At 39.1% G+C, this 24,226-nt stretch overlaps 1 protein-coding gene across 1 annotated transcript; it reads left to right on the top strand.

Annotated features, from left to right (window-relative positions):
* The first annotated feature begins 11,355 nt into the window (after positions 1–11,355).
* Positions 11,356–12,348, top strand: LOC141717636 (high-affinity nitrate transporter 3.1-like). Its single transcript, XM_074519789.1, has 2 exons — positions 11,356–11,667; positions 11,757–12,348. The coding sequence occupies exons 1-2, from the start codon at positions 11,397–11,399 to the stop codon at positions 12,239–12,241; spliced, it is 756 nt and encodes a 251-aa protein (XP_074375890.1). The 5' UTR covers positions 11,356–11,396; the 3' UTR covers positions 12,242–12,348.
* The last annotated feature ends 11,878 nt before the right edge of the window (positions 12,349–24,226 follow it).

Genomic DNA, 24,226 nt, shown 5'->3' with positions numbered 1-24,226 from the left:
TTTGTTGAGATCCTCAACTTTTACGGGCTAGCCCCTCATCAGCTAACACCCAACTCATACCGCACAGCTGCGAGTATGTACATTCTTTATTATCAAGAGTATTCTGAGGCCTTGACAACATATGAATTAGGCTACTTCTACCAGTTAAAGCCATCGGGTAGGTCTAGTGGGTTTTTCTACCTTACCTTGTGGAATGTTCATCATGGCAAGTGCATGACAGGTTGTAAACAAACGATGGCAGGTTGGGCCAATCAGTTTTTATATTGTTATGATTTCCCCTCGTATCGTACGGCCTTTAACGACTCCCCCTATATGCCTGTTCAATCTCCCTTGGAAAGAGAGGAATTAGCTAGAGCCCAGGGTATTTTGGAGAAGTATAAGGGCCTGATGGATGATTCTGGTCTTTTTACCCCAGAAAATTTATGTGAGTTAAAGTTTGGTTTACCCAAGGAGCACGCGACTCCTAACCCAGGTATCATTCTTGCTGGAGAGACCCTTCATCCAAGGGGCTCTACCCTTTTCTCATATAGTCCCTTCCTTGCTTAATTTCTTCTGCTTGTTGAGAAATATATGTTCCTGTACCCCAACCTCATGCATTCCTAACACATTTCTCTTTTACACGCCTTTTATTTCCCTGTCTACTATGGCTAACGTGTTTATGTTGCGTTGCAGACATGTCTTTTGTGAAGAACCCCACAAGCTATGATGACCTTTTTAGACAGGATGTAAAGGCTGAAGCTGCTTTGAGAGCTACCCCCGTGTCACAGGCTCCCCCTCGCCAGGTTCCAAAAGATCACTCCTCCGGGCTTCCCAGCAAGAAGGGCATTCGCCCTCCTGTCGATCTCCCTGCCAGCTCTGGTTCCCGATCTGCAAAAAGGCTAAAGCCTTCTTTGGAAGACCCCCCATCTCACAGTTCACCAAAGAAGCAGAAGTTCTTTGAGATGGTGGGGAATCAAATCCCAGAGACCGCTGTAGCAGAGTGGGACAAGCTGAGGTTGGTGGAGGCTGCTCGTGACCAGTCCCTGGCTAGTGCAAAAGCTCTATTCTTGGATATGAAGTTTGGGGAGTTGATCGCGGAGGTAGCTAGCAGCGACAAGAAGTTAAGGGAAGAGATTAAGCAGCTTAAGACCAGCTTATCAGGGAAAGAGACTGAGGTTAAAGGCCTTGAGGAGATTGTGACCAAATTGAAGTTGTCTGAGGCTAGTTTAAAGAAGGAAAAGGGGTCTCTATCCAAATCCCTACAGGTGTGTCAAAAAGAGAATAAAAGCTTATCCAAACAGGTTGACAGTTTGAGTATTCAAGTTGAGAGCCTATCTGGTGAGGCTCGGGTGGCTAGGGAAAAGCTGGTCTTTAATACTGGCCGTGAGGCTGGTATTAAGGACTGTGTGAAGACGGCGTATGAGAAATTCCCCGATATCCCCTGGGCTGAGCTAGGACCAGAGGCCGCGGAAGTTCTGGAAGAGGTGAAGGTTCAGAAGGCCAAAGAGGGGTATGTTCCAAAGATTGACCCCGTCGAGGGTGTGATCAAGGCTGCTAGTGAAGAAGCCTCTGACACCCGGATCGTGGAGCAGACCCTTACTGTGAAACCTTTGATCATTGATCCCCCAGCTGTTGAATCTCCAGAGAAGGAAGTCGAGGAAAAAGAGCCTTCTCCTGGTGCTGATGCGTCCGGAGCTACTCCAACCCATGAGGGTTAGTATGTTTTAATATTTCCTTTGGATAGACCATGAACTTTAATACCCCGATGTGGGGTGGATTTTACTGTTTCCTAAACTTTTGTTATCTCAGGCCTTTGTGCCAAGACTTGGTTTCATCTGGACGAGGGTGCGGGCACCTCTGAATGCCTCGCAAGTTGTAATTTTTAACGACTTGATCCACTCTGCTTTGCTTCTATAATTAGATTATGTGCCATCTTTCCTTAAGTGTTTCCATGCATACTCTAGGGTATTCCCTAGTAGGTTAATATATATTTGTGATATATACCTTGAGGTAAGTCTTAAAATAACCAACCTGTTAGAATTTTACACATACCCTAGCTATATTATCCAGTGCTAATTAACCCATACGTATTCCCATATATCCCCTAGGTATATTGCCTTAGGAACACATAGCCCACTTATCATAGCGAGCCTAAGCCGCACCTTATGCCCGTAGACCATAAGTAGGATTTTGTTATCACCATATGATGTCACTCCAGATTTTTATTAAGTTATGATTTCTTGTAGTATATTTTGAGGGTAATTTCCTTATCCTTCCGTGGATAAATTCCTTACCTTTCTGCGGGTAAATTCCTTACCTTCCATGGGTAAATTCCTTACCTATCCATGAGTAAATTCCTTACTCTTTCCGTGGATAATTCTCCACAAATGAGCTCAGCTTTCGGGGGTAATATTGTGCAATTATTTTTCCATCTTGCGTACCCCCCGAGCCTTAAATATGTATATGACCTGTCTCACTAGATCTCATATAACATACATTGTTACAAAATTCCCATGTCCATCCTTAGTGTATTCCACACTTATCCATTTTCCGGGTGACCAATATATCTATATTTGTTTCATAAAATTCCAAGGTACCCATATATCCCTTGGGCTTTCCCATTAGCCCTTGTGTTCCTGATTAACAGGTCCTGAAGTTATTCCACTTCATGTTAGAGACAGGTTTTGAAGTATCCTTACTTCGTTTTGAGTCTTACACATTCCCGGCTTTCCCAAGCCATGTGCAGCCCTTAGCCATTATCCGAGATTCGTATAGCCCTAGTATCCCCAGGTTCTCCGAATCCGTTCCGACATAATCCATGTTAAATTCATTTTTATCCATTCATAATATTCCACTTTCAATAAAACATAGAATTTTTAATTTTCCTTATAGCCATCCTATTCTCAGGCTATTCAAAATAAGGGTATATACCTATACACTCTTATTCCGAGTTATTAATTTTTGCTTAAAATTATCCCATTTCAAGGCCAGACAAGATAAACGTATGTGCCCGTACATGCATGCTACTACCCCCCGAGTTCTTTAGCATTAAATATATTTATGGTGAAGAACTAGAGCAGGAATTATCATATCAAGAAACATTCGCATTCCTCAAAGCAATTATATTCAAAGTAATCATGTTATATTTGTTTTAAACATATGGGGTTGACTACGATGATTGTGCAAAAAGAAAAAATAATAGTCTATATGCCAGAAGTAGATAACGCAAAAACAAGTCATGATTTATTAAGGCAAATTGCCTGAACGTGTTTCCCCCGAAGGTGTACATGCACTACCTTCCGGCTGTCTACTGAAACAGGTTAATAAGTTAAACGAGTAATCCCTAAAACATAATAGCCCTAACTAATGGGCTATCTTTATTTATCCTATAGCCTGAAAGAGGCCTATGAAAGAATTACCTTGATTGGTTTACTAATAGTACTTTTTCAAGAGTTCAGCATTCCACGCCCGTGGAAGCAATTTCCCGTCCAAATTTTCCAGATGATACGTGCCTTCCCACAAAACAGTCTTTATTTTATACGGGCCTTCCCAATTTTCCCCGAAGGCTCCATGTCCTGGAACCCTCATGTTGGGTAATACCTTCCTTAGGACAAGGTCCCCAACCTGCAACGGCCGGGCTCTAACCTTCTTGTCAAAGTACTTACGGGTCCTTTGCTGGTAGGAAGCTAGCTTCAGCTGGGAGGTGGCCCGTACTTCTTCCACAAGATCCAAATATAGCCGATGATTAACCTTATTATCCATGGGGTTATAATTATCACGCCTGAATGACCCAGAGCCTATCTCCACAGGAACCATAGCCTCACATCCGTAAGCCAAGGTGAATGGGGATTCTCCAGTGGTTGTCCTGGGTGTAGTATTATAAGACCATAACACCATGGGCAGTTCTTCAGGCCAATACCCCTTCTTCTCCTCCAACTTGTCCTTGAGGGTATGCTTGATTATCTTATTCACCGCTTCAGTTTGCCCATTGCTTTGTGGGTGGCAGACTGCAGAGAAACCCTTCTGGATTTTTAGGTCATCACAAAGCTTTCGCATTTCTTTACTGTCGAATTGCTTTCCATTATCCGAGATCAACTTATAAGGGACCCCGAACCTGCACACAATGGCCCGAAAAATGAATTCTTTCAGCTTGGCTGCCGTAATGGTAGCCAATGGCTCAGCCTCTGCCCACTTGGTAAAATAATCAACGGCTACTACAGCGTACTTTACCCCGCCTTTTCCTTTAGGTAATTCCCTAATCAAGTCTATCCCCCAGACAGCAAAGGGCCAAGGGCTAGTTATTTGCTTCAAAGGTGTAGCAGGGTTACTATTTAGGTTAGCAAACCTTTGGCATCGATCACACACGCGGGCGAACTCATGGGCGTCTTTCTGGAGAGTTGGCCAGTAATATCCCTGTCTCAATATCTTATGGGCAAGAGAAGTTCCTCCAGCATGATTCCCACAAATACCCCCATGTACCTCCCGCATAATGTAGTCACATTCGTCTCCAGCTACACACCTCAATAGAGGCCTGTTAAAAACCCTTTTGTACAGATTTTCATTGTAGATAACATATCTTGCTGCCCTGTACTTAACCCTCCTAGCCTCATCTTTGTCCGCAGGGAGTGTTCCTTTTGTGATATAGTCCAAAATGGGAGTGACCCACGACTCTTCCCTTTGGATTTCTACCCCCATGACCTCAGCCTGAAAGATACTAGGCTGATTTTGGATCTCCAGGGGTATTACTCCCAACAGTGTAGCCTCCCTTTGAGATCCTAGTTTGGCCAAGGCATCTGCTTCCGCATTTTGTGCACGGGGAATTTGTTCCAGGTTGACTTCCTTAAATTTACCCATCAGCTCTTGTGAATGCCTCATATATAAGTCGGTACGGGGGCCTCTAGCCTGAAAGCCTCTTTTGATATGTCTGACCACTAGCATCGAATCACTAAACACATTGAGATTCTCAACCTTCATCTCGAGGGCCAGCTTTAACCCTGCTATTAGTGCCTCGTATTCAGCATCGTTATTGGTTGCCTTGAAGCCAAAGTGAATAGAACTTTGGAGCTTATGCCCTTCAGGGCTAACCATCACTATACCCGAGCCTGCTCCATTCCCATTCACAGCCTCATCAACATATAAAGTCCACCAAGGTGAGCAGTTTTCTATGGGGATTTCCATAGGTGTTGATTCAGTGGCGCATTCATTCCCACTTACCTCACACGAAGAGGGGAATTCCAGGAAGAAATCGGCCAAGCTTGCCCCTTAATAGCAGTCCTGGGCTTATACTCCACATCAAATTGTCCCAGCTCGACAGCCCATTTCATCATCCTTCCCGAAGCTTCAGGTTTGTGCATAACCTGCCTTAGAGGAAATGAGGTTCTGACTTCCACCCGATGTGCTTGAAAATACGGCCTCAATTTCCTTGAGGCTAAAATTAGGGCATAGGCCAATTTTTCCATATTCGTGTACCAGGTCTCAGCGTCCAATAGTCTCTTACTCACGTAATAGACAGGGTATTGCACCTGCTCATCTTCCTGGACCAATACTGCACTGATTGAATAGTCTGAGACAGCTAAGTACAGCAGTAGGGTTTCTCCCTCCAAGGGCTTAGACAACAACGGGGGATTTCCTAGCTGTTCCTTGATTTTGGTGAAGGCCTCTTCACATTCGGATGTCCACTCGAAGTTTTTTCCCTTTTTTATAGCTGAGAATAACTCCTTGCATTTGTCCGACGACTTAGAGACAAATCAGTTTAAGGCCGCTATCCTCCCCGTAAGGCTCTACACCTCTCGAACGTTCTGAGGGGATCTCATTTCTAATAGCGCCTTGATTTTAGCGGGGTTTGCCTCAATACCCCTGTGGTTCACTATGAATCCCAAGAATTTCCCCGACTCTACCCCGAATACGCACTTCTGGGGGTTTAGCTTCATCCTGAATTGTCTTAATATATCGAACATCTCTGAAAGGTGTATTACATGATCTCTTGCCACCTTCGACTTTACTAACATATCGTCCACGTATACCTCCATGGTTTTCCCAATTTGGTTCTTAAACATCATATTGACTAGCCTTTGATATGTAGCCCCAGCATTAACCAGACCGAAGGGCATTCCAATATAACAATATAGTCCCCTGTCAGTAATGAAGGATGTATGTTCTTGGTCGGGCTCATACATAGGGATCTGGTTATACCCCGAGTATGCATCCATGAAGCTCAGAAGGGCGTGACCTGCCGTTGAATCCACTAGCTGGTCAATACGAGGCAATGGGAAGCTATCTTTTGGGCAGGCCTTATTCAAATCAGTGATGTCCACACATGTACGCCATTTTCTATTAGGCTTCTTAACCAAGACAGGGTTCGCCAGCCACATGGGGTAGAATGATTCCCTTATTAGGCCGGCTTTCAATAGTCGGTCGACTTCTTCTTTCAGAGCCGAAGCCCTTTCTCCACTCATAGCCCTTCTTTTCTGCCTTATAGCCCTCTTGTCGGGGTCAATATTCAGGTGGTGACACATGACTTTAGGATCCACCCCTATCATGTCAGAATGACTCCATGCAAAGACATCCAGGTTCTTCTTTAAGAACGATGTCAGGGCTATTTATAATTCGGCACTTAGCTGTTTTCCAATCTTGAGTTCCTTTGTCGGGTCAAAATCATCTACCATAACTGAGACGGTGTCTCCAGCTGCACCTGTCTTTTCACTCGATTCCGGCATTCGAGGATCAAGGTCTATTTCCACCCCAAGTTGAGCCTCTTTAGTTTCCTTTTTTTTAGGTAAAACATCACTGGCATCAAGGTTTTCAAAATCACTGTCATTGACCTCTTCAACTACCCCCTCCACCAGGGGTTCTACAACTTCTGCGATTTTCCCAATTTTTGGGGCCTCTAACAAGAGTACTTCTTTATGGGTACCTACCCCCTGAAAAGAGGCAACATCCGTGTATGGCTCTTCACCGGGATGTTGCACAATCATAATTGCATTACAAGATTCCCTTTTTGACTTCACTTTCCACTGTTGAGGGGTATTTCCATTTTTCTCATTAGCCGGTTCCAAGTATCGGTATCACTCTTCACTTGAACCCCCATCAAACAGATGCCTACTTGCTCGCATAGCCATATGCAGAGCTCTGCTGTAACATTCCCTAGAGTCTGCATGGCAGCCCTTTACCCATCCAATTCCATTAGGGGTAGGGAATTTTATAGAGAAGTGATGAATAGACGTAATAATTCTCATTTCCCTTAGCAGGGGTCTGCCAATAATCCCATTATAGGAGATATCTTCATTTACCACTACAAACTCAGTGATTCGCGTGGCTGTTCAAGGCTCTTCCCCCAAGGTAACAGGCAATTTAATTCGCCCCACCACCAAGACGGGGGGACCAGTAAATCCATACACATCATAGCAGGGTAATAATTCACTGTCTACTAGCCCCATTTTCTGGTAAGTGCTATAGGCTAGGATGTTGACGGAACTCCCATTATCCACCAACATTCTGTATACATTAGCTCCTCCAATTAAAGCATTTACGACTAAGGCATCATTGTGGGGGTGATGCACGTGTCGGGCGTCTGCCTCTCTGAAGGTTACGTTGGCTGATTCCCCCTTAAAGTACTTGGGAGGCCTCTCTGACAGATTACAGACATTAGTGAGGATTGGCCCCTTGCCTCGTGAGCATAATTCTTCATGGCATTTCGGCTTGAGCCCCCAATGTAAGGACCTACGATGATAGTATGGATGCTTTTGGCCCTTACAGGTCTCTCGGGATTTCCTTTTTCCCCTTCCTTTCCAGCCTTATCATCTTTATATCTTTTAGCTTCTTCAGCTACAAATTCCGTCAGAAACCCTTTTCTGATCAGATCCTCTATGTGGTCCTTCAAATGACGACATTTCGCCGTCTCATGTCCATTAGCATCATGAAAAGCACAATATCGAGCCATATCCTTCCTTCCAGGCGGCCCATTTCGGGCTGGTTTATGGAAAATGCCACTTTTTTCCCCAACTTCAAGGATATGCCATATTAGGGCAGTTAAGGGGGTATACTCCGTATACCTAACAGCCTCTCTTTTGGCGGGATATTTATAACTTGCGCTCCTTTGAGAGCCAGCGGTATTCACCATAATTGGGGCTTTCTTATCATCCTTTTCTGACTTCTCCGTCTGGTTTCCACTATACGGGGTCGTCCCATATGAGGTTCTACGAGCATCCCCTTCCCTTGGGGCTATAGGACCTATTCCTTTTATTTTTGCCCCAATTTCCCGAGCCTCCTGGGTTATTGTCCCTTTTGAGTTTAGCCAGAGATTCCTCCACCACCTTGTGGGGCTCTGATTTGGCATAGAAGACTGCTAGGGTCCTTGGCTCTCGCCACTGAAGTTCTTTCCAGAAATCCGTTCCTGGCTTAACCCCGGCTATCAAAAAATTCTTATAAGTCTCTTCCGAGGCTTTCCTCACTTTGGGTACTTCGTCGTTAAAACGCTTCAGGTACTCGTTCAAAGTCTCATTATCCTTTTGCTTGATATTCGCCAGCGTATTGGCAGGTGGGGCGTATGCTACCGATGCCCGGAATTGGGACAGGAACATTTCGCTCATTTGCCTCCAGGACCTGATTGAGTTAGCTGGAAGCCTCTTAAACCACTGGTGGGCGTTATCCCTTAGTGTAGCAGCCAGTAAACGACACTTAGTCAAGTCATTAATTTGGTACACCTCCATTTCCGTGTTAAAGCGGCTCAAATATTCCACGGGGTCTGTGATTCCACTGAACTTTAAGTCCCCTACCCCCTATAAGAACGCGGAAGAGGAGAGTCCCTCACTCTTCTGGTAAAGGGGGATGTAACAGTCAAACTAGAGCGTGCATGCTTTTCGGCCTTTAACCTTCTCAGGGCTACCCTCAAGTCTTTCACCTTATATTGCTTGTCTTCCCCATCCGAGAAGAGACTACCCTCAGCATCTGAGTTATCAGTGGAATCACCACTGGAGGGTATCACAGAATTATGATGAGAGCTAGCACTGCGCTCCTCCTCTTCCACAACCGGGGTCTTCACTGAACGGGATCTTCGATCCTGGGTATGAGACCGAGAACCTGATTTCTCCCTCTGAGAAGCCCGAGAGACTATTTTTTCTCTTTGAGACCCCTTTGAGGCTGACTTCTCTATTTGCTTTCGCCATTCAACTCTATCTCGCGTCTCCATCAGCTTATAACGCAGGTCCTTGTTATTCAACTTTTCCCCCATCCTATCAAACACGCTGATGCTACGCATGGGGGACCCCTCGGACTCGCGATAATCCTCCTCATCGGTATCCCAATCGGGATTTTCCTGATTAGTTTTAATGTCAGAAAACGTTGGTTTCTTCTGATCATCTTCCAGGTCCTCTTCTTCATCATCAAAGTTAAGGCGAACCGGTGAGACTTGAGCCTTTTTAGCTTTTTGGCCACTACCATCATATTTTCGCCTCCACCTTTTCATTCTTAGAGACTTCTTCTCCAAGGAAACAATCTTTTGACTCATCTGTTCAATCTTCCTGAGGAGCTCCGAATTTGTAACTCCTCCATCTCCTTCTTCACGGTCATTATGACTCTCGCTTGGTGTTCGTTCATTACCGGAACTTCCCGACATCTCTCCTCTCTAGAGATTAATTCAAGCACGATAACCCGCCCCTCCTTCTAGCGCCAGAAATATTGTGAGAGAAAAATGGTACAACACTTTTTGGAGGAAATCGCTGAAATAACGGGAAGCACGCCTGGATTTAGGCCTAATCGACGGCCTATTCGTGACAACTATATACACCCGACTCGCCGGAATCCGGTGGCCAGCAAGGCTGTGTTTGGACTGAATTTGCAAGGTTCCCGAGATGTGGTGATTGAATAATTCCTACTCAATCATAGACGTGCTCGAGAGATCTCACGGAATGCTTCTACTCAATTATTAGTAGAGAAACGTGTATGTGTGTAACCCCGCAAATGGCCTACATATCCTATATTTATAGGAATCAAGTCCGCATGTAGTTCTAATTGCTGTAGGACTCCTTATCAGATCTGCCAACCACGTTTTTGCCCAAGCCTAGGGTTGTTCTTGATCCTTATCCGGGGAGGTTTAGGCTAAGATAAGAGAGTCCTACTTCTAATATACCACTAACCTTTGCTTATCCATGTATTTATTGTATTTATCAACCATATACATGTATATTCCATGCATGCATTAAGTTAATCCGTTTATGGGTAGTTGTAAGCTGCTAGGAGTCGTTTCCTTCTTGCTGTCCCATTGTAGAGTTCGTCTTCGACTAGGACACTACCTCTGCAGGCCTCTTGCTACTGTTAAAATAGCCCCAGCTAAGCAGCTTGCCCTGAAGACCCCGGTGTCTTGGCACACCTCAGAAACCCTAGAGTATCTTGCATCCTCAAAGTGTGCTTCTAATCTTCCCTGGCTGACACTCTTTCAAATAGGCAATCATCATATTGCGTATACCCCCACAATAGTAACACACTCGGGTCCAATACCCCCATGCTTTGCCATCCACAAAGCACATTTCCCTCTATGGGCCATAAATCCGGCCCACGGCTGATTTTAGGCACAACAACCTTCATTGTTCAGCTTTCGATAATCTGAAAGGAATAATCTTCTAAAATAGCGTTTGTTAAACTCAAAACTCTGGCAAATCTGAGGACTTCAACAGCCACCATAAGTATGTAACTTCACTCAATAAACCATCACCCTAAAGCAGAGGCTCTGGATGATCAACTTGCTGATAATTCAGTTTAAAAATTTTTTAACCTCGCATTGCTTTAAACAAATTGTCTTCCAAAAATATGAAATCAACCAAAACAACACAATCAGCAGTGATACAGATCAAACTCTTCATGTATACATGACTGGCCAATACATGGAAAAACATTACATAAAAGACCTGAATGACAGACAAAACCACACTCTAAATATCAACATAACGTTCATTGTGTATAATTTACCCAATATAACTTCTGGTTCGCGGTTGAAACGATGTAAGTTTGACTCTGGCGATTTAAGCTTAGGTCGTTTGGAATGGACTAGCCATTTCATTTTGTTATGACGATGAGGGAGCGTGGCACAAGTAGGAGCAGTGGGCAGATATGTTACATATTTTTTATTGAATTAGTTTACGGAGAATATAGCTTCTCCAGCAAAGGAGATAGACGATTCAAACTCATGACCTTTGACGTCTTGCACGGCCAAGGGGCCAAGAAAATTACAGACGATAACTTTTGCCAGTGAAACAAAAAATTTGCTTAACCACTGTAAAACACCGAGAAGTCTCTGTGCCTTCAACAATGTTCTGTCTAATATAATGGTACATAAATAATAGAAATCAAAGTCAAATGTTTTTAATTAAACTCCGAAAACAGACCTTTTGTATCGGCACAACCGTACCCCTTGATCAATCTTGATGGCCACTGTGATTTTAAAAAATAACTTAGTAGTACCTCTATATAAAGCATCATCACCTGCACTAAATAAACCAAATCAATCTCTTCATCTTCTCTTCTCTTATCTGATATCCTTCAGAGAAATTGTCGTATCAATCATGAAGCTCCCAACTATTCTGTTTTTAGCTCTAACCTCACTTTCCTTCTTCGTGTTGAGTTGCTATGCTAGCGGGACTCTATCTGCCCTACCAAGATCTCTTCTAGTCACATCATCACCAAAAGCCGGGCAAGGTATGTACTTATTGCAGTTATGATTGTTAATATCTTTTCGCTTGGTGTTAATATGGATTTGTTCAATAATTGGTTGAAATGAATTGCAGTATTAAAAGCCGGGGAAGTAAACATCACAGTGACATGGTCTTTGAACAAAACCTTATCAGCTGGAACAGATTCGGCATACAAGACTGTCAAGGTGAAGCTCTGTTATGCTCCCATCAGTCAAAAAGACCGTGGATGGCGCAAAACAGAAGATGAGCTTAAAAAGGACAGAACATGTCAACACAAGATTGTGACAAAACCATACAATGCTTCAACTAATTCTTTTATCTGGACTATAGCAAGAGATACCCCCTCGGCAACATACTTTGTCAGAGCTTATGTTTTCGACGCAAAGGATAAAGAAGTTGCCTACGGCCAAGCCACTGATGCTGCTAAGAAAACTAACTTGTTTGAGGTAGAGGCAATTACAGGGCGCCATGCGTCCCTCGATATTGCCTCTGTGTGCTTCTCCGTTTTCTCCATTGTGTCATTGGCTGGTTTCTTCTACTTGGAGAAAAGAAAGGGAGGAATTTCACAGCAAAAGTGAGGGGATGGTGTTTCAAGAAATATAAATGTTGTTTCTTCTTTTTTGTATTTATGTCTCTTTCTGATCTAGTGATCTTTTTTTGTTAATGATGACATATTTCTCCGGTTGATGTCATATCCCGGAAAAAATGAAACTGACACCTTGAATATTTTAAATATCCCGCAAAAAATGAAACAGACGCCTTAGATTTTTTTTAAGTAATAGAAAGATAAGATGATATTTAGTCGAGCAAAAATATAATCTAAATCGTGAATGTAGAATATAATTGAGGTAATGATGGAATACCATGAGGTGATAACAGTGTAAGATAAACTGTGTTAATTTAGAACTGACCGGAGGTACTACGTGTCCTAAGATAAGCTAACATAGAAATAAGATAAAGTTGTGACATCACGTAAGATAAATATGACTAATTTAGAAATGGCAAGAAATAGGTAATACGAGTAAGTTTTTAAGTTTTTACGTATGCTGACCGATACTAATTTACTCCCACGCGACAGAGGTTGTTCAGTCCACCACAGTTTCACGTTTTACATCAATTTAAAGTTGTAATTTACGTATTCAAGTGTGTAACTTTCACTTTAAAAGTTTGGTCTTCCAGTAAGGGGGTGCCTTGCTAGTACAAACTTGCTGAAAAATTGATAGTAGCAGATACCTTTTGTTTTGATCATGTTGTCTGTACCGTATTGATTCTCCAAAAGAAGGATAAAATTAATTTTCCAACTTTGTGACCAACATCAACTCTCTTGGCTAGCATCCTCATCAACTCTATTCATGATTTTATGAAATTGAAGTCAACTATATTATGTCACACACTCCTACATTGAATTAAAAATTAGGTCATATATAATTAATTCACGTTGTCAGCATGCTCAAACTTCTTTGTAACACTTATTCAGAATATAGAAAAGGAAGTCAACTCTCGTAGGATTTGCTCCAGCTCTCTCATCAGGAATTGTAGTTTCTGGTAGCAGCTGTAGCTGTGGCTGAATCCTTTTTTCAAATAGATAAATACATTTACACCCCCGCCTTGTCTTCAACAGATATCCGGTACTGAGAGTCGGACAAGTTTGAATGCTCGAGATCTCAAGCAAGGGAGTGTGCTCCTCCGACATGGGTGTACGCGGTTTAGATCGGGTCGGTTATGGGGTAAAAGTTGAACCAAATCGTGAGTAGCGGTTTTAGAAAATCGTCATCTGCAACAGTATTTGCGGTTGTGGTTAACCGCGTCAATTACGGTTGCGATTTTGCGATTATTGCGCATCGGTTTGTGGTTCAACCACTTATTATAAAACAATTATTAATTTGTAAAAGAAAATAAATTCAGAACATTAATAAATTTAAGTTTAACTTTATTGATAAGTTTACATTCAAAAATAAAATATAAACTATTACACTATCCGACTAATAGATGATAGAACTAGTGCCCTTTCTTTCGTCGATTAGTGGATGAGGTGGAAAGAATGAAATTATGCCAAAAAAGAAAAAAAGGGTAAACGAAAACCACCTCGACCGGATCAGAGTAAACAACAATGTCGAACTTGTGTGCAGTGAGAAACTTTAGACAGATAGGTTCTTAGGGAGGGTTGAGACAGAAATGGGATAGGTATTGGACTAAACTCGATTGCAGCTTTAAACTAATTGCAGCTTTTTCACTCCCAACAGCTCTCGCATACCTTCGAACTTAGCTCTGCTCAATGCTTTAGTCAACACATCAGCCCGTTGCTCAGCTGTGTTAACATGTCTCAGTATTATCTCACCTCGTTCAACACATTCGCATATAAAATGGTAGCGAATGTCTATATGCTTACTCCTTCCGTGAAACATCGGGTTCTTGGCCAAGTCTATTGCAGACTTGTTATCAATATAGAGTACAACCGGACCAGGCTTTATATCTGTTATTTGCCTGAGTAGATTATAGAGCCATATCCCCTGACAAGCAGCTCATGTTGCTGCCATAAACTCAGATTCACAGGACGATAAAGCTACACATTTCTGTTTTTGTGATACCCAAGTGATGAGATTCTCATTCAAGTAAAAAGCCATACCTCCAGACAATTTTCTATCATCAACATTCCCAGCAAGATCACTATCAGAATACCCTGAAACCAAATAATTTCCCTCGCCCTTTGTGTACACCAAACCAAAGTCGAAAGTTCCACTAACATACCGAATGATGCGTTTAACTGCGGCTAGATGCATCTCAGTAGGTCTTTCCATGAACCTACTTACCACCCCAATGGAATATGCTATATCAGGCCTTATGAACACGAGATATCTAAGACCTCCCACCATTGATTTATACAGAGTAGAGTTTACTGCTTTTTCCCGTTCATCCTTGTTTAGTTTCTCCAAAGGTTCCATGGGATACTTTACTGTGTTACAGTATTTCATCCCAACATTCTCCACAAGTTTTTTTGCATATGCTGTATGCTGTCAGCTTAAGCTCAGTATAACCATCTTTCTGACTCACCTCCATGCCCAGATAATAGTTCAAACGCCCCAGATCGCTCATATCAAATATGCTGCTCATCTCTTTCTTGAACTTACTAATGTTTGAAGTATTTGTTCCAGTAATTAGAAGATCATCTACGTAGATAGCAACCACAAGAACTTCCCCTCCTTCTCTTCTCGTGTATACAGCGTGTTCATATGGGCATTTCACAAAGCCCAACTCTTTTAAACACTTGCTTAGACGAGCATACCAAGCCCTGGGTGATTGGCGTAAACCGTATAGAGCCTTAATTAATTTTTAAACCTTGTATTCATATCCCCTTTTCACAAATCCTTCTGGTTGAACTACATAAACTTCCTCCTGCAGTTCCCCATTTAAAAAAGCAGATTTAACATCGAGGTGGTGAACTTCCCATGAGTTTTTCGCAGCCAATGCAACTAGCAACCTTACCGTCTCAAGTCTGGTAACGGGTGCAAAGGCTTCTTCGTAGTCAATTCCCTGTTCTTGCATACCCTTTAGCGACTAGGCGCGCTTGCGCTTTATAATGTTCCCATCAGCATCTCTTTTAAGCTTAAAAATCCATTTGCGACCGATTGCCTTGTGGCTAGCAGGTAATTCTGTCAACTGCCATGTATTATTCAGCTCAATCGCATCAATTTCTATTCTTATTGTATTCCTCCACTCAACCTCGGTAGCAGCCTGCTTATACGAGTTTGGTTCACCAACTACCGCCATCAAGAGTTCTTCATCTGCCAACTCAACTTCCGGAGCCTCATCATATACTTCACTTAAGAGCCTCATCTGTCTCGGTCCCTCACTTGACGCAAAATTCTCAAATATACCAGCACTGGTGAGGTCACCACCATGATGTTGTGCAGGTGTTGAAACAGGTGTCGAAATTCTCCCAGAATTCGTAGTCGACTCTATTGGGTCCAATTCTGTAAATGAGTTGCTAGATGGAGTATAAAGATCAAAAGTTTGTGTCCCTTCATGTGATAACAACTCCCAAGGCCAATTCTTGTCCTCCTCGAACACGACATCCCGGCTTACGTGAATTGAGCCACTATTTGGATCATACAAATGATGAGCCTTAATTCCTGGTTCACTACCCAAATAGATCACAACCTTGCTTCTGTCATCTATTTTCCCTGTTTGAACCCCTGTTACTTTCATGTGTACGATACAGCCAAATACTTTCACGTGGCGCAGGGGGGTTTCTTTCTTTTTAAGTCTTCATATGGTGTCTTCCCTGTAACTGCTCAAGTTGGTAACATGTTCAAAATATATATAGAGTGTCTCACAGCTTCTCCCCAGAATGTAACTGGCATCTTCTTCTCCTTTAAAAAACTTCTCACCATTACCACAACCGTCAGATTTCGCCTCTCGACTACACCATTCTGCTGTGGCGAGTATGGAGCGGTGTAATGTATCTGGATACCGAATTCCTCATAATAATTTCTGAAGATATTAGAGCAGAACTCACCCCCACGGTCAGTTCTTAGTACTTTTATCTCATGTTTTAAATCTTTCTCAACCACTTTCCTGAATTTCTTGAATGCTTCGAATGCTTCATTTTTAGCTTTCAGAAGGTAGACCCGCATAAAACGGTTGTAATAATATACTAACAAGAAAAACTTATTACCTGATGAAGTTGGTGGTGTGAATGGGCCACAAATATCTCCATGTATTAACTCAAGCACACACTAGGCATTGAAATTTTCCTGTGAAGGAAAAAGGGCTACGAGTTTGCTTGGACATTAGACAGCCTTCACACGTTATTTTTGGCTGAGTTAGTCTTGGTATCCCATATGCCATTTCTTCTTTGGACATGAGAACCAACGCAGCAAAATTCACATGGCCTAAGCGAGAGTTCCAAAGCCATGAGTCCTTCTCTATTTTTGATAGCATATTCATACGGGTTCCCCACCTTTTGTCTCAACAGAGTCAGAGTCACTGGTTCCAATTTTAATTTTGTACAACCTAATTGTTGTACGTTTTACTTTCATCAACAGATTTCCATCATTATCACGAACCCACAGAAAATCACCTTGCAAAATGACTTTGTTTCCCTCTTCTGAGAGCTGCCCTAAGCTTATAATGTTATTACAAAGGGAAGGGATGTAGTATACCTCTCTTAGATATCAAGTTTCACCGTTCTTGCAGTTCAGTTTGACAGATCCTCTCCCCTTAATTTGAACCGTAGAACCATCACCAAAACGTACCTCCCCGGTTACATTTTCATTCATGTCACTAAACTTCTTCCGTTGTCCTGTCATATGGTTGCTCGCCCCATTGTCGAGGTACTATATGTTAGTGTTATCCTCATTGGTCCCGTGTTATTTTAATCCTGGAATAACATCCCTTTCATTCAACAATATTAGTCTTTTCTTCCTTTTCGGTTCACACCCAGACAATAGTAATGATGGCCCATCTCCATTAAAGTCAGCCTGTGATAGATTTACCTCCATTTTTTTCTCCCTTTCCTTCCTTGTTTTTTTGCACTCGCCTGCATAGTGACCATAGTTCTGACAATTGTAACATCGTACACGGCTTTTGTCTCATCCCCAACGTGCCTTCGAGTTTGCAGATCCATCATAATTTCCTTTATCCAAGCGATTTTTCCATTCCTCCTTTGTAAACAGGAGTTTTCCTTCAATATTCTCTCTTCTCGCCCATTCATCCTCTGTCAGCATCAACTAATCTCCCTTATATCCTAAGTGACCTTTTAACCTTTCCTTATGAGCCTTAAGTGACCCAATAGTCTCTTCTACCGACACGAGTTTAGATTATAATTCCAACAGATATTCCATTTGTGCATTTCTCTGTATTTTATGTAGTGTCTTTGGCTGGTTTTTTCTACTTGGAGAAAAGAAAGGCAAGAGTTCTGCAGCAAAAGTGAGGGAATGGCTAAGGACACTTCTATGTTTTAACTACTGGTGTTGTGAGTTTCCTGAAATATATAATAAAATTGTAATTTTAATGAAAGGAGCACAAAAAGACAGGGAACAAATGTTGAACCTGTCATCTTCAAAACACAGTGCTAGTCAGTCCATCAAGGAAATTCTGGTTATGAATATGATAGTAGTAAACCAAATCAAAGAAGAATTCAAAGAAATAGAAGATAGAAGAAAAGAATCAATAACTTGATTTGATCCTTTAAATCTAGTAAATTTTTTTGTAAATGATTTCATATTTCTATGGTCGATGTGTGACATCTTTGATATTTTAACTAATATATATTTATACGGTGGGAAAAATAAGATGATATTAAATTTTTAGTCGAGTAAAGAAGACTCTACATCATGATGTACGATAGATATATGATACGCTACTGACAGGAAACTGTAGGGTGATAACACTAAAAGATAAACCGTGCTATTTTAGAAATGACGGGAGGTCCTGCGTGTCATTATAATAAGATAATGATGATATAAGATAAGGTTATGATATCACGGAAAATAAAGGGGTACTAATTTTGAAATGACCGGACATAAGTAATACGAGCAATCAATTTGGTATACGACACGATATAATTGGATATGTGTTCAGTTTTTCGGTACACGAACACGAATATACACGACAAGATGAAACATGAAATCTAAATGGATACGGATATGTGTTTACCTTTGGTAAACGACTGGACACGAAAGTACACGAAATAAATAAATTTGTTAATTAATATTTAAATATGTATAAGAGATTTATATATTCATTAATATAAATAAACATATTTTTGTAATATTATATATATATACATATAATTCATATATATTTATAAAAATATATCATTATATATATACAAATTTATAACCAAAAATATAATATTTTTATTTATTTATTTATTTATTTATATTTATACACGAAATGTACACGAAAAGAACACGATATAATAAAGTACGAATATATGTTTACTTTTTCGTACACAAATGCTAAAAATGTCGGATATGAGTTTACCTTTCACTACACGAAAACGAAAATATACGACACAAAAATATATGAAACGATACGAATTGCTAGATCTAAATACGAGTAGGCTTTTACCTATACAATCCATACGAATTCACTCCTACGTGGCTCAATTATCGTCTATAAAATCCTCAAATGTTTGATAGATATACTTAATAGATGTAATTGTCTTAGGTATTGTTTGGGAGATGTTGGAGCATTGATTGACTTTATTATCGTGTAAGAGAATGCTTAAGATGTAGTAACTACAAGTGATCCAAATGAAGATCTACAACAATGATCTAAAGATCCAGATTTGGGGCAGATTATCCCAAATTCTCCTTTAACAGTGATTTAAATGAAGGTTTAAATTTGGATCAGTGTATAGTACTGATCCAAATTTGGATCACCCTTGTTCACTGATCCAAATATACTTTAATATAAAATAATGATTTTATTACTTTTATAATTTTAGTTTATTAGATTTAAAATTGATTTGTGATAAATTAATGAATATTAATGATATTTTAGATGTTAATTAATCAAATAAATATGTTTTTAGCTAATTAAGTGTATAACTTTATTATTTTTAAGTGTGGTAAAAGAAATTATTTTTTATTTAAGTAATTTATTAGATATAATACAAATAGTTATTAATGTTTAAAAATTAAATTAAAGACTAAAGAGTTTAATACGATATTTGTGTATTATAATATGTAAAAGTTGATTTGGATCACGATGTTAGAGTTCATCAGAAATTTAAATCAGAGTTTGGATCAGTTGGTAATTCAAATTTGAATTTTTAGAACAAAACTGTTGGAGGTGGCCTAAATATCGCTCGAGAGATACTCGAGAACATATGCTTGAGTATAATTAGGCTTGAGTGTTTTAGGTTTGATTGTGTACTATTGATAATTATTTTGATTTATAATATAAGTTTTGATAGTGTCTTTGGCTGGTTTTTTCGAAAGTGAGGGAATGGCTAAGGACACTTCTATGTTTTTTGTCTGAATGTGTCCTATTGAGGATGTAGTGTTTCAACTAGGGCTGTAATTCGAGTCGGGCGGCTCGCGAGCTCGCCCGGCTCGAACTCGTTTAAGTGGGCTCGACTCGGCTCATTTAGTTAAATGAGCCGAGTTCGGATAGATGTTCCGGCTCGTTTAATTACTCAAACCGGCTCGGCTCGACTCGTGAAATTAAATGAGCCGAGTTCGCGTAGAGATTTAGAATTGATTCAATGTAAAATTAAACGAGCCGACTCTCCCGACTCGTTAAAACCGGCTCGTTTAGCTAAACGAGCAGGCTCGACTCGAATCGTGAAATTAAACGAGTCGAGTTCGGGCAGAGTTTTTGGCTCGTTTAACTAAATGAGCCGGCTCGACTCGACTCGCTCGATTAATCTCGGCTCGAATTACGCCCGGTTCGAAACTCGGCTCGCTCGGCCCGAATTATAGACCTAGTTTCAACTACTGGTGTTATGAATTTTCTGAAATATATAATAAAATTATAATTTTAATGAAAGGAGAACAAAAAGACGGGGAACAAATGTTGAACTTCTCATCCACAAAACACAGTCGCTACTACTAGTCAGTCCATCAAGGAAATTCTTGTTATAAATATGATAGTAGTAAACAAATCAAGGAAGAATTCAAAGAAAAAGAAAAAAAAAAGAGAAAAATCAATAACTTGGTTTGACCCTTTAGATCTAGTAAATCTTTTTTTGTAAATGATGTTATATTTCTATGGTTAATATCGTATCTCGGATAAAATGAAAGTGACGTCTTGGATATTTTAAATGATAAGATGATATTAAAATTTTAGTCGAGTAAAAAAGACTCTAGATTTTTAGTGTAACATTTTCGTTGATGAACATATTTTTTTTATGTTCTTAAATTTAAATGCTCTTAGTATGGTTATTTAAATATTTTAATTTTGAATCCAAATTAATTGTTTTAATTGTCATAACGTTTTAATTTAATACATTTAAATGAGAGTGTAAGTTTTGGGCTTAATATTAGTATAACATTTTTGTTGATGAACAGTTTTTAATTGTTCTTATATATAAATGCTCTCAGTATGGTACTTTAAATATATTAATATTTGTTGCATTTATACTAGGAAGTTCCATAACTTAAAAGATTTCTTTGATGTAATTTCTAAGTTAAGGAATCTTTGAGTTTTGAATCATAATTAATGTATTAATTTTTTTCGTATTAATTAATTAGTCAATTATGACTAATTTGATCAGTGAAGTTCAATCATCTTGGCTATTGGTTGGATTGATTTTTGACATGATAATTTTATTCAGTACCTTGATTAAAGGCTATTTTTGTAGACATTTAAATGATTTCTGTTTTAGATCAATGTGGTAGTTTAATTTGCGTTTATCTATCTTGAATTGTATTTTTGTAATTGCATTTTTAGTTAAGCGGATATCAATTGCTTTTAATTGTTGCAGGTTGGGTTTGAAATTTATTTTGAGATTTAATGCATTAATTTCTTTTAATTTGACTTGATTGTGTTGACTTTAATTAGGCTTTATTATTATATTTTAATTACTAAAGGTTTAGTATTTAAAACTTTTGCTAGTTTTTGCTAGTTTTTGTGTTAATTCATTGTATTTGTGCTTTAAGTCATATATACATATTTAATTTATTGTCTTGTGCCTTTTAAGAGGTAAAGTCGTGTCAAATTGGGTTTGATGGTGTATATCACTGTCTTGTGTCTTTTAAGAGGTAATATTGTACCAAATTGGATTTGCAGGTGTATACCATTGTTTGTGCCTTTCGAATGGTATATTGTACCAAATTGGGTTTGATGGCATATACCATTGTATATTATGGTAGTGGGCATATCGAACTTATAATTTAAAAATATTTTATTTTATAATAAGCATTTTATAGGTTAAACTATTTCAGTATTTAATAATATCTGAGGGCCACGAAAGTTGAAATATATCAATATTTGAAACATATTCAAATATTTTCATGTATCTAACCAAAGGAATTCCCTTTGGTTAGATTTTTACATAATGTTAATACTTTTAACTATCTTATAATTATGTTTTCAAATTGAATTTTTGTATTAATTGAATCTACATCTCTGACCGAAATTATTTAGTGACTAGTTTTTTTTTTGTTATCTTATTCAAGTATGATCTTTGAACAGGATGTTAGTTGGACTATATTCGAAAGTCGAAGATTTGGATTAATCTACAAGTAGTCTGCTTGAGCATATACTTCAGATAAGTGATCATACTTTTCTTTTATTTATTCGGGTGTTCTCTCTTGAGACCTTAAGGCGTTATTGTCTAAGATTCCGGGGCCATCATGCATGACCTTCAGTTAGATGATAAACTTTATTGTATGAAGGAAATTCCTTTATTTATTCAATATCTCGGTACGAGATTTTATATCTCTCTGACAAAAAATATATATATATAAGATACAGTACTGATGAAAAATAATAAGATGATATCACTATTAGATAAACGATACTATTTTAGAAATAACGGGAGATACATATCGTTATGATAAAATAATGACGATATCCAATCAGGTTATGACATCACATAAAATAAAGGGTTTGGCCCATATTGGCGCAAATTTGAATAGAAGCGACCAAAATAGCATTATGTGAAAACATGACCCTGTATGTCACTACGTTCTACATGTATTGCACAGATACGAAATTTAAGCATGCGTTCCTGTTGTAGAAAGCTTAGACTTTATTATTATTAACCCATCTATATAATGCGTTTAAGGCTTCAACGCATAAAAAGACTACATTTAAAGTCTGACGCATTAAATGCAGACGTTAACTGGTGTTCGCTCACAAATTAAATCATTAGTAAAGTGGGCCCTAACACGTGTCATTCTGTTTGTTGGACCTACTATTCTTTTGTGGCATGGTGTTTTCTATAACATCCCTAACACATGTATTATATGCGTTAAGGGTGTGCTAGTGGGGGCCAAACAATTACAGGGTGCTATTTTGCACAGTCTTACATATTTTTGTGCCATTTTGGACATTTTCTCTAAAATAAACGTGAATCATTTAGAAATGTTGGGACATAAGTAATATGGGTAAGTTTTTACCTATATTATCGATACGAATTCACTCCCACCACGTCACGTTTAGATCACTTTAAATACTCTCTCCGTTTCAAAATAAATATCCACTTTAAAAAAGATTGCGCATATTAAAAAATTCTAACATTGATAATAAAATTTTAATAGTATTAGTATATATTGCATTAACTACATTAAATACATAATTGTTTATGACATATAATTAGTTTTGGAAATACAAACTAGTAATACAATAATTATATGTGTCGTAAACTACATTTTCAAACTATAAACTAAACTACATGAATTAAATAGTGATATTGAAATGATAAATTGACAACTATTTTGAAACAAAATTTTGTCATAAAAAATAGAAAATTATTTAAAAACGGATGGAGTATTTAATATATGTCTTTGAGGAGGGGACTTTCATTTTTAAAAGTTTACTCCTCCCCTAGGAGGTTACTTGCTTGATCCAAACTTGCTGAAAATTCGGTAGTAGCAACTAACAGTTGATCACGTTTGCTGAAAACCCTTTGATGACAAAAGACGTAATTTGATTATTTAATAATTGTATGGTAGATAATTATTATCATAATTGAATTGAATAACAAAGAATTATGTATATTTTGGTGACTAAATTTTGAATGGTTATTGTTGATTACTGGAAAATTGGAATCTACATGGCTGTCCTAGCGCAAGCCTCGTGTCTTCTTTTACGTGACTCACCTTGGATCCTGTAGCTATGATTGGGTCTGGGTTATAAACCATAGGCCTGTGACTTCCTTATCGAGCTAGGAATATTTGGGGACCATTACCCGCTTCAAGCTTCTCCGTGACCTTGTCCACAGGTTTCGTAGGGAGTACCAGAGAATTTTTATAACCCGGAGGCAGTAGGGAACTTAATATGACTATGATATGATTTTGATTTCATTTGTCATCAGTTATATAGTTCTATGGAGACCACTTTTTTTGGGAGACCTTGGAGACCACTTATGTTCTGCAAGTAAAATATTGCACAACAACATTTGCAAAACATATTATTTTGCGAATCATGCTCTACAAAGATCCTTATTTTATTCGAAATCTTGAATATCATATATGTACCGCATATAAAATATTACCAAAATTTTTTATTCTGCAAAACATGTTAAGTTTGCTGAATATTTGTTTAGCTTGCAGAACATACAAATATTACTTATTAAACTTAAATGATCTTCAACAATTTTAATGAATTAGTGATACTTGTAAAACATACTTCATAAAATAATATATTTTAAAGTGTTTTGATTGCAGAACATATGTGGTCTCTAAAGTCTTCGATGAAAAAATGGTCTCCATAGAACTTTCCTCTATATAATCATATTGTTTTCAATAGGTTTGCTTAATAGATGTAGTCGTCTTAGATATCGTCTGGGAGATACTTCAGTATTGGTTGGCTCAACTATCGATTAGAACAATGTTAAGTTCAAGATGCAAGACTTAGGTATCGCTCGATAGATACTCGAAGTGGAT

This window comes from Apium graveolens, chromosome 4 (genome assembly GCF_009905375.1).
Source record: "Apium graveolens cultivar Ventura chromosome 4, ASM990537v1, whole genome shotgun sequence".
In the NCBI taxonomy this organism is placed as follows: Eukaryota; Viridiplantae; Streptophyta; class Magnoliopsida; order Apiales; family Apiaceae; genus Apium; species Apium graveolens.
The sequence above is the reverse complement of the archived record's forward strand: the minus strand, read 5'-3'. Positions and strand labels throughout refer to the sequence as shown.

Excerpts from the sequence above, each read along its gene's own strand:
- LOC141717636 (XM_074519789.1), top strand. The coding sequence starts at position 11,397 with ATGGCCACTGTGATTTTAAAAAATAACTTAGTAGTACCTCTATATAAA. Across the intron at positions 11,668-11,756 it reads ATCACCAAAAGCCGGGCAAG|TATTAAAAGCCGGGGAAGTA; the intron begins GTATGTACTTAT and ends AATGAATTGCAG.